Raw genomic sequence first — 13,026 nt, 5'->3', positions numbered from 1 at the left:
GAAAGTTAATTTCAGTGAGGAATTTCTTTTCGAGCATTTTTACATGACGTCACGGCAGCCATGTTGGTGTTCCAAAACAAAGAAATGGCGGCCATGATGGTACATACCAAACTAATCCTCCGGGAATTGAACTGCCATTATGGCTGCTGGTCACGTGAGTGAAAATGCTCTATATTTCTGGATCTTTGAATCAAAAGAACGCATGTTTTATGAGTCAAATGAGTCAATGAGTCATGAGTCAATGAGACTCACATCACTAACTGGTTGACTCATTGACTCATGACTCATTGACTCATTGACTCATAAATACTTAACGCCCGAATCAAAATAACTAAAACAAAGTTTTAATTCCTTGGTTCTCCTTGCTAGGAATTTCTCCCCCCTTGGCTCAAGCGGGGGTAAGGCCTGGTTTTCGCCAGCGACGCAAGCATAACAGCGCCAATTTCACCGTGAAAACTGGGGATGACGCTAGCATAAGCACAAGGATCGAAAATTTCCTTTTGAAACGTCTGGCCTATAGACCATATTCGTATTCTCAGTATTGTACTGGAACTAGCTTGCAATGGAGGCAAATGCGGGGTCCTATATTAAAAAGGATTTGCATTTGAAAAGATTCCCCCGCATTAGCCTCCATTGCAAGCTAGTTCCAGTCCAATACTGAGAATACGAATATGCTCTATTTAAGCACTCGTTCCAGATTCCCCGCGTCTGAGCATTTGAACAAAATTGCGGTTGGCATGGTTGATGTCGACATTCGTTAGCGTAAGCTGCTCATGCGTGTGCTTGCGTCGCTAGTGAAAACCGGCAAAACGGGCTTAAAGCTCCAATACGGCTTGGCTTCAGTCTGAACAGGCTTTTTCATTTAAATTTCCTTTTTCTGGGTCAAGGATACTTCTTGCCTGAACAACAGGAGACCATTCTTATGTTTTGAAAATTTATTTACATTTAATTTAGAAATAAATGTAATGTCAAAGGTGTGGACAAATTCAAAATTTGATTACAAAGCAGTCATCCGAAGTGTACCACAGGTTATTAAATAACTTTTACTTCTATAGACTTTGTCAAAATTTCTACTCTTATTTACTATACACAAGCAATAATAAAAACTGGGCTTCACTAAAATATTCAGTCTCGTACAAACCAAGGACTGACAAACCTATTTGATGTATTAAAATTCAACTTAAAAACAATGAAAATTCTCATATTACCCGGATGCTTAAGATGATTCCTTTCGGCCTAAGACCGAATTATCAAATCGGGCTTTTTAAGGCGTGTTTTTTGAAGCACGTAATCTCGTGAAGGAGATACTATTAAATAAACGTGTGATACAATAACGACTGTGACTGTCATGAAAAAACCTTAAATAAGAATGACCACAACCAGGTTTTCTGAGCCCCGCGAGACTGAGGCACCCCCAGCGAAACATTGTTTTAACGAAAACCGCTGGTCAGCAACCTGGTTCTGGTCATTGCTGTCTAACTAAATTAAAGGCGACTGTAATACTCTGATACTCGCAATGACGCCATGAAGGGCAGCCTCAGTCTCCGCTCATTCTTTGAGTCAACTTTTTCCGAGTTAACTTTCTTTTAGGAACAGGTTTCTCCCAGCGAAAAGTATCAGATTTCCCTTGTCGCTGAGATAGCTCTGTTTTGATTGGCTTTTACATCAGTGAGCGTGTTGAATCTCCCAAGGGAAGCGTTCTATAAATAAATCTACTGAGGAAAGGGTTGACTCCGAGCCCAAGTATTGGAGATAGAAGCTCCCTTTGATGATCTCCCTCTGATGTTGACAATAACGACGATGATCATAATGACGATGGTGACGATTGCGATAAAAATGGTATCCGAACACACCTATGTCCAGAAATGTACCAAATTAGATGCGCGCCCAATTTTTATCCACGGCATAAGTGTGCCATTACTAAAGTCTATTCCTTTGCTACCTATTTCTAGCAATTGATGGTTTGCATGTAACGTCACGGTGGCAATGTTGGTGTACAGAAATAATGCAGTAAAATGTCTTTTGGGAATTTGACTCTTAGTACTATGCAAAACTTGTGGGGTCATTTTCTAATGTTTTGTACACCAAGATGGCCGTCTCATTACGTGGATGCAAACCAAAGCTTAGGGTAAATGCAGCTATTTATCGTTAAATAGATGAGCAGCACTTGGGGGACACTTTGTGACGGTAAGTGAGTGTATTCCAAGAGACGAGTGATGTTGAAGTTGGGGAAAAGAGCAAAAGGACACTTCGTGACGCTTATTCAAATTCGCTCGAATCCAAGTGTGGGCATTTCTGTCCGAAGAAGAATTGTTTCCATTCGTATTTTCAGTATTAAATAACGCAAAAGTTCATTCCTGTTTCCTAATTTGCTAGGACCTTGTCAAGAACTGGGATAGTTTCTTTCCAACTTTTGACTGCAACCAAGAGTCCTCTATCTGTCTTTATACAACTTATGCGATAAAACGAGGTTCTAGGAAATCACTTGCGATCCTTTGATTAATCTACATAGACTTGGGTCTCGGCTATGCGTAAATTAGGAGATACAGTAGGAAATGAGTCCTGTAAATTGCTTAAGGCAATCAGTATTGGCAGGAGCCCATCAGTAAGAGCATTACTCCGAATTGACTTCTTCATCGAGCGTTTTGACAGACCTAGTTATTTTTAGAAACGTCTTTCCTGCAAATGTCCCTCCCGCGGGAGCTCAATGACCAATCACAGGAAACTAAGTCGGACGTCAAAGCGTCACCGAACCGGAACTGCCTTTTTTTTTGGTCTGTAAAAATGCCATGACATGGATTAAGTGTGGGAGTTGTTCGCTCCTAGTCATGGGTTCCTGGCATTGGCTACTGAGATTTCGAGCACCCTCTCCCTCTAGGAGAAAGCGGCGAGCGATTAGAAATCTTGATATTTTCCCATCACCCCGGAGAGCATGCTCGCAGGATTGTAGCTTCACTGCTTCATTAAATGAACAAAGGTAAGAGGAAGAAAAGAAAGAAAACATGTTTTTAAAAAAACGGCACCATGCACTGTTTCAAACGTTCATGAACATTTAACTTTCATTCAAACGTGCCCAACCACTTTCCCAAGCACTCTTCTGAGGTGAAATTAATACTTCCAAATGTTCATAAACATTTGACGCAGGCTATAGCATCACAAGCATTCAGTAATCCACTCTGCGAGACCAAACACTAACAAGCGGGGACCTAGGAGTGAGTAATTCAGTAATACCCATTCCCCTTTTCGCCTCCGATGAACGGCTTCATTCCAGGCTTTCTGGTTACGCTAACAGGACGTCTTTCTTTCTGGTCTGCGGCTGCGTAACAGAAAAGTTGGACTCACGAAAGACCTACATCCCCTCCCATCGATGAAATAAGCGGTGACCACTAGACGAAATCTGTTTCGCCTGTCTGCATCCACTGTGGAAAGCTTGTAAACTGGTGTTCCTTGAGAGGACATGTAAACTGAATCGAGATCCACCGATAAATTTTGCTGTAACATCGAAAATGAGATAAATAAATTAACAGATAACCGATTAGGCTTTATCGCCCGAAAAATATTCGATTGTTACGAGTTCGTCAAGGCCTGACAAGGCTGCTCACGAGCCACATGACCGGAAGTTATTCTAGTTTCAGCATCGTGAAGCAAAACGCAGCTGTGACAACGTCTTTCGTGATTGGGTCAAAAAAAAGTACTCAACAGAAACAGAGCCTAATCCGAAACACGATAGAGTTGCATCCTAGACCGCTTCAATGAAATTAGCGGTTTTAAATAGTCTGAAAAAGAGTTCTGCCAGCCTTTCCTGTACGTCGTTGCATCCACCCCCTCCCCCTCCTTCTCCTTCCCCTTCCCCTAAGGGGACTAGTGTCCCAGATAAAAACAGGTTCTTATTCCACAATGCGATCGGAAAATTCGCTTGGGATCGTAAAGAAGGGTGGGGGAGGGGATCTCCACTGAGTGGCGGGAACTGAATATCTTGTCATCTCTCTCTCCTCACTCGGAATGACCCTGGGTACGACAACAATACATAGTTCAACCTCATTTTCAGCGCCTTAACTCTCGGCGGAGAAAAGCTTTACAAACTAGGTTAACTGGTCTTCCAAGATATTTTAACAGGAATTGTTAACCCCTCAGAAAAAACTCTATCTCTTAGAATCTCGTTCGAACGGGCGAATAATCGTTTCTTAGTAAGCTTAATCAGTTCATAGTCTAACCTATAGCAATAAGATGTTTCGATGTGGTAGTATTCTCATCTTTAAGTCACTTTGTCAAATTTTGCAGTCGGTTTTCACCCACCTTGTTGGCCACTTGAGCCCCATTTTAACCTTCAGCGGTACTCTGCCCGTAGTGTCACCACTCAAAGCAGCTGCCATTGGTGCTCTCTCCACATACACGTTCACCTGAGTGATCTGGGCATCAGCTGTAACCGCTATGCGAACTTTACTATCCGTTAGCCGTTGCCTCGACTGTCGGTTCACACGACTTTGCACTTTTTCATACCCCTTGGGGAAAAACAATGGAATTGAGGAGTGTTAGCTTGCGCAATATGGGCTTCGGGGTCGCGCGAGGAGTTATCACATTGCTCTGGAACCTGAGGATTTTGCCCTCCGACCACAAGAGAGGTTTTTGTAAATAACGCATGTGGCACTTGCTTGTTGCAGCTCGTGATGCTTGATTTCTGGTTTGAATAGCACGTGGGAAAGCTATAATTGTTCTTTACATATTTTCAGTATATCTCAAAGTAAAACTCCGCCGCAGCTTGAGTGTCGTCAAGTCTGAAACGGAAGGCGTGGGTTGCCAGGACAAACGCTGCCTTCGTAAGATGCGCCTGACCACAGAGTGCTTGGGTGAACGCGCACGCTAAAACGGAATTTGTCGACCTTTTGGGCAATCAGTCCCAGTCCCCTTCAGTAAGGAAATGGTTCTAAGACTTGCGCTCCCTTTGCTCGATTGCTTTCTACGCAGACTCGTGCTAACATCTAGAAAGTCAAATGTCTTACCTTTTTTAACCCAAGAAAATGAACTTTAACCTTTGTGTCTTGAATTATTTGCGCCTTGGATGATTTTTCCAGGTTTGGCAACAGACGTGACGGTGCGCAAGGACCAATATTCTTCCTAATGACAGGCCAGTCTCTCTCGTTTTCTTGGTCTTCATGTGGCAAGTCAAATATCTCTGCTTTTGGTTTCTTCAGAATTGGTAGGAAGTCTATCGAGTCCCTGCATTGTCTTGATTCTACAAACAAGAAAACAATAGAAGAGTCCCTAGGTTTCCCTCGGAGGCCCTATTGCCAATCCTTTGCAGATCATGCAGGTGCACAGTTGTTACAAAATGGAAAAAAAAAACCTGCGAATGAGATCTGTAAACTCTGGCAGCGGTTATTTTAGTTTGCAAAGAAACCAGTTCTTTGGGAATTGAATTTCTAATGGTTACGAGAGCAGAATAGACAACCTGGCCGTGTACCAGGGGGGGATGGAATACAGGTCAGTTGTCTGAACGTGCTCCCATCCACTTCAACATAGGGCGTAAACATTCCTGTTGAATTTTGTTATTCAGAGCATTTTTAATTTCCGGAAAGTAAAAAAAATAAGCGGAAGAGGTTAAAATTACACGTTACATAACTGCTGCTAGGTCAAAGGCTACTGCTGTGCCAAAGAAGTTGCGGCGTAAAGAATAGTAAAGAAAATGCAGCTCTTAGAAAATCTTACTTATGCTCTGAGTCAGTGTTATTGTTGTTGCTGTTCTTTTTATGGGTGTGATATGAAAAAGGACAAAAGTGCCTGATCAACCTGGGAAGGGGTGGGGAGGGTAGTTTTAGTTATCTTTACCCGTCCACCTAACCGGAAGTTTTGTTATTCGATCTTTCTTTGCTAGAAATGCTGTTTTAAAAAAACGTAGTGGTTCTGTCACGCCAAAAGTAATGCCGTTTATAAAAACTCCCCATGGACATTCCTTTCACATTGAAAAAAGTCGTCAAAAGTTACTTTTGCCTTTTTGTAGAGCTGATCACGTTCCGGCAACTTCGGCGGAGAAAGGGCCTGGGGACGGGATTGAAAAAACATCTAACGTTGTCGGCTCTTACTTAAGATATTTAGTACCCCTTATGTACTATGTTCGAAGTATTTTGCCCTTAAAAAAACTATCGAATGTATCATGAATATTCCTTAATTAACGAGTTTTTTTTTCTACTTCAGATTGCGTACATCTGTCCATTGTCCAATCTGACCTTACGTGATTAAAGCAGTTCCTTAGATAATGTCAAGTCATGCATGCGTTACCTTGTTGATGGAAATCTTGAGGAAAATCCTGCGACAAAAGAAACCTTAACCAAGAATCGTAGCGAAAATATTCTTCCGTTTCCATTTCCTTTATAATTAGAAAAGCAGACGCAAGGTACAGAGACACTAACTTCGTCAGTTCGAGCCCAACAAATTAGCTGTCTTCTGCCTGAGCTGCAGCATCAACTAACATGACTCACCGCGGGTTAAGGCTATATATACCGAGTCAATACTTCCGTGTGGAGTTTTTGTAACTAAGGCCTTTTTCAAATTTTGTGTTTATATCTAGGGTATTCGTAGCACGCGGAAGAAGATTAATTGCCCAATCAGGGTATGCCACTAACTGAAGAGCTTTTAACCAAATGTCACGTCTCGCTTTGAATTTTGTTCTATAGTGACTAAGGCCTTTTCATAGAGCTCCAGTCGTGTTATTGGTGCTAAAGGAAGAAAATATCTTATTTCCTAAAAAACTACACCTTGCAAAAATACTTACACGATGGTCCTACACAAAGAAAACTCTCATTTTCGCCCGTGATAAAAGACGGCTAAATATTTAAATTGCATAAGCCCCGCGACGTATTTGCATGTCATTGAATAAGAATAAGCTCTATTGTATTCCGACTCGTTCTAGAAAGAATACCGCCTAGAGGAAACAATTGTGGCGAGGTGTTGTGGGGTATTCTGTAATTGCTCCGTTTAGCGAAATGGAGACAGCAAATCGGACAAAAGGAGAATAAATTTTCTTTATTTTCGCCCTGTGCTCCAATAAAAATGCTGATGAGTTTCCGACTAGGTATTTTTTTGGAATTTATTTTCTGTGTCGACAAAACAATCAGTACAAAACAATCAGTGTGTAAAAATTCATTAAAGGTTGTCACGTCTGTGATTACCATGTGTCAGCAAGCAGAGAAAAAACCATCGAATTGTTTAAGCTGTCAGGAGTGTTTGTCTTCCTTTCCACGCCATGAAATATATGAATTTATGAATCTTACAGCCAATTTTATAGACGCAACATCTGGAACGGAAGTAGTAACGCAAAGTGTGAATTAAAAGAACTCAGAATATATTGCATTTTGTCTAAAAAAAGTGGAGATATACTATTGCCAAGCAGTGAAAGAGAACACATGTGCTATCAAGTATTGTTTGGACTCTTAACTTCCTGTCGAGCTTGAAAGTGCATAAAAATAGGCTTGGTTTTCTCGCCGGTGTGCTGTGTAGAAACGTATGGGTTAAAGTTGTGGTCGTTACGGTCTAGTGAGTTGTAATTGAAATAGAAAAGTCGATGAAATGCTGTCTCCTGAACCAGTTGTATATTTTCCTCAAAGTGGGATTAAGTTACGTAAGATGTCACTCTTCTTGGGGTTGAAATATCATTTGCATCGTATAGGATTCTTAAGCGCTTAGCCGGTGAGACGCTACAAAGGGCTGTCTTTGCTGTATATCGTATGTACGAAACAGGAATAGAATAACGTACATCGGACAAGACCACAATCATAAGATATCTAGGTGAATTAATTGAAAATGTTTGTCTAAAAAGATTATGCAACGTAGAATTCGGTTCTTGTTTTGATGTCAAGCTGTTTCTTTGTTAAGACTTCGAAAGCCGGTAACAGTCAAAATGACCCATTTGCCCTCCATCAAACATATCTTTTCGCGGTTTTCTGGTTTCGCACCGCAGTGAGGGCATTCACATCAGAACTAAGTATTTTAATGGCGAAAATCTTCTTTGAAAAGCAGTCGTACGGGGGATCTTTTCTCGATGTTTGGTGAAACAATGTAAGCTTTGATCATTACAGTAAACTTTACTTCTAAATCCCATAATAAACTTGCAAACAAAATTTTGCAAAGTAACGCAAAGAAGCGACTTTATAGAATTTCTGATTCAAATTTATGGACATCTTGCCTAGGCTCGATTACCAGCCGCTATTTCTTCCTTTTGGAAACTTGTAATATTTGTAGCGGAGTTATAAGATTTACCCAAATTGGCCTCGCTGGACTCTTGATCCCTCTTACCCTTCGAATTCGGACCTTTTGCAGTATGCATGGCCAAAATGAGTGCATTTGTCTGAGTTGTCTGGTGTTTTCGAGTTTCCAGTCCAGCCGCATCACAGATTGACAAAATAAACCACATTTTCTATATTTTTTTGAGTGATTTTGTCCGAGGGGCAAAGAGTTGGGCAAAATCAAATCACGTGTCTTCCCTAGTCAGTTGTTGGCATTTGAAAAGAAATTATTCTACATGTACAGCGTACGTGACTTGATCGAAATAAACAATTCCATATTCCGTTTTGCGCCCAGCAATTAACATATCAGCGAGATTTCAACGTCTCAAGAAAAGGAATGAAGAAAGGGGTTATTCATATAATCCATGTTTTAAAATCTAGGAAATGAATGCCGGTCTTTGTTCCTAAAACTGGGGTTTAAAGTATAAGTTTTCTGCAACCGGAAGTTTTTAAAGGCGCTTAGGCCGGTGTAAAATAACACGCACCGCAAAGATCATTTCGATTGAAGTACTTCATTTGAAGACAACTTTGGTAAAACGAAGATGGGGAGAAACTGCCCTTTGTTAGCATTCGGCGGCGTTCATTGAAGAACGAGCCAGAATACAATAGGTGTTATTTTATGTTATAAGTAATATTTCGCTCAAGCAAAGTGTAGGGCTTTGAAATGTGTCAGTTTTTCGGTTTAATATTTAAAACATGTCTTATTTTAAAAACCTACATCGTTCTGATTTTGAGCAGTTAATTTTTCAGCCTGCGACGCATTTCAAGAGTGTCTTCCTGAAAAGCGCGTGACCTCATTCGAAAAAGGCTTGCTTCAACCAAAACATAGGGATGCGTGACTTGTGAGCAGTGACAACATCACGAGACATGCCAACCGCAATGCCTTTTATACTCGGCCAGACATTCCATGACTGTCATCCATTTTCTAGACATTATATTTTATGGGGATAACTTCAAATGACTAGATTGGATAACTTTCACTTACATGTTCTGAAAACCAAGAAAACACGTTTTCCTTGCTAATGGTCACGTAAGCACATTTTTTAATAAACAACATTGACTGAACATGATATTGTAAGATGGAATGTGTTCCTGTTTACAAATCCTTGACTAATCTATTTGGAACACGTACAAGTAAGTGGCAATTTAAAAACACTCGTTGCCGTGTAACCAGAATTACCCGAGGACAGTATGAAATTTCCCTGCAAAGAGTATCAGTTATCTTAGAGGAGCCTGTCATGGAGTTCGCTTGATGCAATGCACAAGACATGAGCCGCAATCCGTCGAATTGCAATTGCTGCTGATGAGTATATTCGTCCAATGCAACGGGATGGGGTAAAGCAATCTTGATATATTTTGATCACGTCTTGTTATTCGCCTTATTAATAAAAGCGAAATAGGATGTTATTTATAGCATTATTCGATTTCATGGTCACGGACAGCACGTTCGAGGTGTCTAGATTTTGTAGGTATTATATTTGTGCAAGCATGCGAGTGTCTTCGCGGCATCTTGGCTCAAGATGGACGACAATCCTTGCAGACAGTCTCTCTGTCCTTGTTCTTACAGTCTTAGACTAAGGTAAAGAAGAAATGCCGGCAAAAAGGGGTCAGAGGGATGAAATCGCCTAACATGTAGCTTGCGAACAAAGCCTGCAACAGCTTCTCATATCCCATTCCGAAAAAAATTGTAGGGTGGATTCCAGCATGTGTATGGTAACTCGCGATTAATTGGACGACGCTAAAATCTGTTTGCCACAATTTAGTGGATACAGTTTGAACAAAAACAAATTTTGGAGTTTGGAACATCCTAGGTCTTGAATATAACCTGAAGACTGTTAATCATTTCATAAATATCATTACTTTAATGTTATAATCAGTTAAATAAATAGGTAGCGAATGATTCGTGAAGGTCTAAGACCAAAACGTATTTATCGCATAATTATAATTAAGTTCATGTACACGTCAGAGCTATTTTCTATTTTCAGTTTTATTTAAACCTCCTGTCTTTACATAGGGTCGAATAATTTGGCACCTTTGTTGCTTTGGTTGGCTTTAAGTATTATCACATTCAACCAATCTTAAATGTATTTTGTAGTTCCATGTGGAATAACATTATGCTAAGGGCCAAGTCGCACTAGAGGACAAAACTGCTACTTATGTCAAAAATCTGTCATCACAATGAAAAACCAAGTGCGACTGGTTTGTTCACCGAAGGACAAAATTTGGTCGCAGACGGACAAACTTCAAAGATGCCGTCGACTACCTCTGGAGCAGGCCAAACTGAAACAAATCTTGGAAAACAATAGCGAGGGTGTCTTGATTCGGAAATGATTTGACAGGTGATATGTAGCAGAGTCTCTATGCGATAGACTTCACGGTAAAATTGATAACGTTCTCATTTCGCAACAACATGAATCCAGGCGCGGGCGACCAATATTTTCCGTATGAAATGGGGCAACAATTTCCTCAATATCCACCAGGATCGATCTATCCGATGCCTATCCCTTATATATTCAACGGTCAGGTGGAACTCCCAGCCCATCTCCTTCTACACGAGTTTTGACTCGCGACGCTCACAGCATGGTGTGATGTTTCGTTCACATATTTTGTTCTCAAGTGCGACTGTAGCTTTCCGGACAATATTTTTGTCACTGGCCGATTTGAAGTCAGATTTGTCCTGAACAAATCCGAAATTGCCCTCTAGTGCGACTTGGCCCTAAGTTACAAACTGATAAGATAATTTTTTGTATAACATAAAACTAAAGAAGTCGATTTTGCTATACGAAAGGATCACATTTCAAAACTTAGTCAACGCAATCACCGAAAGACTAACCGTTTTGAAATAAATGCTTAGAACCAAATACTCCGCGGATCTATGGAAAAACACCATTTCTTTCAATTCTGAAAGTCTATCTTCTAATTTCTGTATCTGATACCTACAATTGTAGGGTTCCTTTAGTGTACTCCGTCCCGTAATAGTAATGGTTGGGAAAAGACTTTGAACGCCCCGCACGTACGTCTTAGCGGGTATTCACATGACACCCGGACGATGAACTTGTACCGGTAAGAAATTTTTACAGCCGGGACGAAATGATATCTTTTGTCTAATAAATATATCGCTAACCAAAAATCATACAGGCTTGATATTTCTGGGCCCGGTCTGAGATTTGTTGTCATTTACACGGAAACAATTCGAACTCAGACCGGTAACAGAGTTTCTCGTCGCGGTCCAGCAAACGAGAAGTCAGACCTGTCTGAGTTCATTGCCAGGCCGATAAATCGCAAAAAACGTAATGTATGTAGGCCTATACGAACTCATACCGGTCCCGAGTTCGTCCCGGTCTCAGGTAAATATTTTGCTGGTGGCATTTCTCTGTTGTCAGGGCCACCCAACGAGAATATAGTTCAAAACCACTTAAGCATAGTACTGTTAAACGTATTTTCCTATTTAAACGGTAAATATAGGCATCTGTTCGGATTTCCTAGCTGAAAGTCTAGTTATCCGAAAATTATAGGGATCAAAACTTACCTTTTCGAAAATTTCAGCCAAAAGAAAGGTTCCCTAGGTCTTGAATATAACTGAATATAAACTGAATATAAACTGAATTATATCCTAGGACAGGCAGGCAAGCAAGAAAATTGACAACAACTGTTCCGAAAATTCTAGATCTCAAATCGTCTTCCGAACAGATATTTCCCGAAAATTGACGTTGGGTGCCCCTGTGTTGTTCTCGTCCTGACGCCGATGTGAAATGATTAAATCAAACGTTGCAGAGAGGACGTAACTCCAACGATAATTTTTTTAATTTTCTTCCCAAACAACCTCACCGTTCACACCAATTTTATTCGTGGAATATTGCTGCTGACATTTCACGCCGAAAAACTTGGAATAATGGTGAAATGATGGCGTAAACGTATACCTTGAGATAAAGTTCCCGTAGCCGTCTCAACTCCTCAATATAGTCGTCGTCATCGCAAGCCTTCTGTTGCGTTCGGTGAAACGTTTTAAAATAAAGCGTCCGATTTCGGAGGATGTTATCTCATGTTCTAAAGGCTCAAGGCAATTCTTGTGTTTTAATTATAAAGTGTACTTGCTTCGGGAATTGCGTGATATTTAATGAAGTGCATAATTTTTGTTAATCATAATTTTCTGTTACCACAGGCATGCTAATCTGTCGTCAAGGCGACGTTCGCCGAATATGCCGCTGACCAGATGGTCTGCTTTGGATTTATACAAGGACGAATGCAAAAATCGCCACAAGCAAATTATTCTTTTCTCTTTGTTAATTAGCGTGACTAGCCTCGTTAGCTCATGTAAAATTGAAAGAATCTTGGCTGTAAAACGAGGTTACTCAGAATAATTTTTGTATTCGGTCTAGTCTTAGTCTCAGCTTGACATGGATCTCAAAAATGGTTATCATTCGAAATTCTCACCTTTCAACACGCGAGGTAAAATCTTAAGGGTGGTACCAATAAAGAGAAAGGAAGATATAACGAACATTTCCTAAAGCAGGATTTTGTTGGTAATAGCAACTCTTCGCACGATCTTTCTCTGGACAAACGCCCCTTTAATTTTGGTAATAAAGACAGGTTTTTGCCGTAACACATTTAAGCTACGTAATGGTAGACTCTTCTTCATAGTAATCAATCAACTTCCTAAAGGGGCTGTTTATATGAGGCGAGCCAGCCTGGTTAGGCGGGCTGGCCGAATAAAAGGGCTAAAGTGTTCAGAGATGGGTTTCAAAGT

General features: G+C 40.6%; 1 protein-coding gene and 1 pseudogene across 6 annotated transcripts in view; one reads left to right on the top strand and one right to left on the bottom strand.

Annotated features, from left to right (window-relative positions):
* Positions 1 to 1,421: 1,421 nt before the first annotated feature.
* Positions 1,422 to 6,498, bottom strand: LOC137992597 (uncharacterized; annotated as a pseudogene).
* Positions 6,499 to 9,290: 2,792 nt separating this feature from the next.
* LOC137992596 (calcium homeostasis modulator protein 5-like) overlaps positions 9,291 to 13,026 on the top strand; it is an 18,119-nt gene continuing 14,383 nt past the window's right edge. For 3 of the 6 annotated variants that reach the window (XM_068838014.1, XM_068838011.1, XM_068838015.1), the window contains exon 1: positions 9,630 to 9,858. In XM_068838014.1, coding sequence (XP_068694115.1) covers positions 9,800 to 9,858 — 59 coding nt within the window. In that variant the 5' untranslated portion in view covers positions 9,630 to 9,799. The other 3 variants (XM_068838008.1, XM_068838013.1, XM_068838012.1) reach the window with 3 other exon arrangements.

Source organism: Montipora foliosa, chromosome 2 (assembly GCF_036669935.1).
Source record: "Montipora foliosa isolate CH-2021 chromosome 2, ASM3666993v2, whole genome shotgun sequence".
Taxonomy (NCBI): Eukaryota; Metazoa; Cnidaria; class Anthozoa; order Scleractinia; family Acroporidae; genus Montipora; species Montipora foliosa.
Note: the sequence above shows the minus strand (reverse complement) of the source record. Positions and strands in the feature narration are given on the sequence as shown.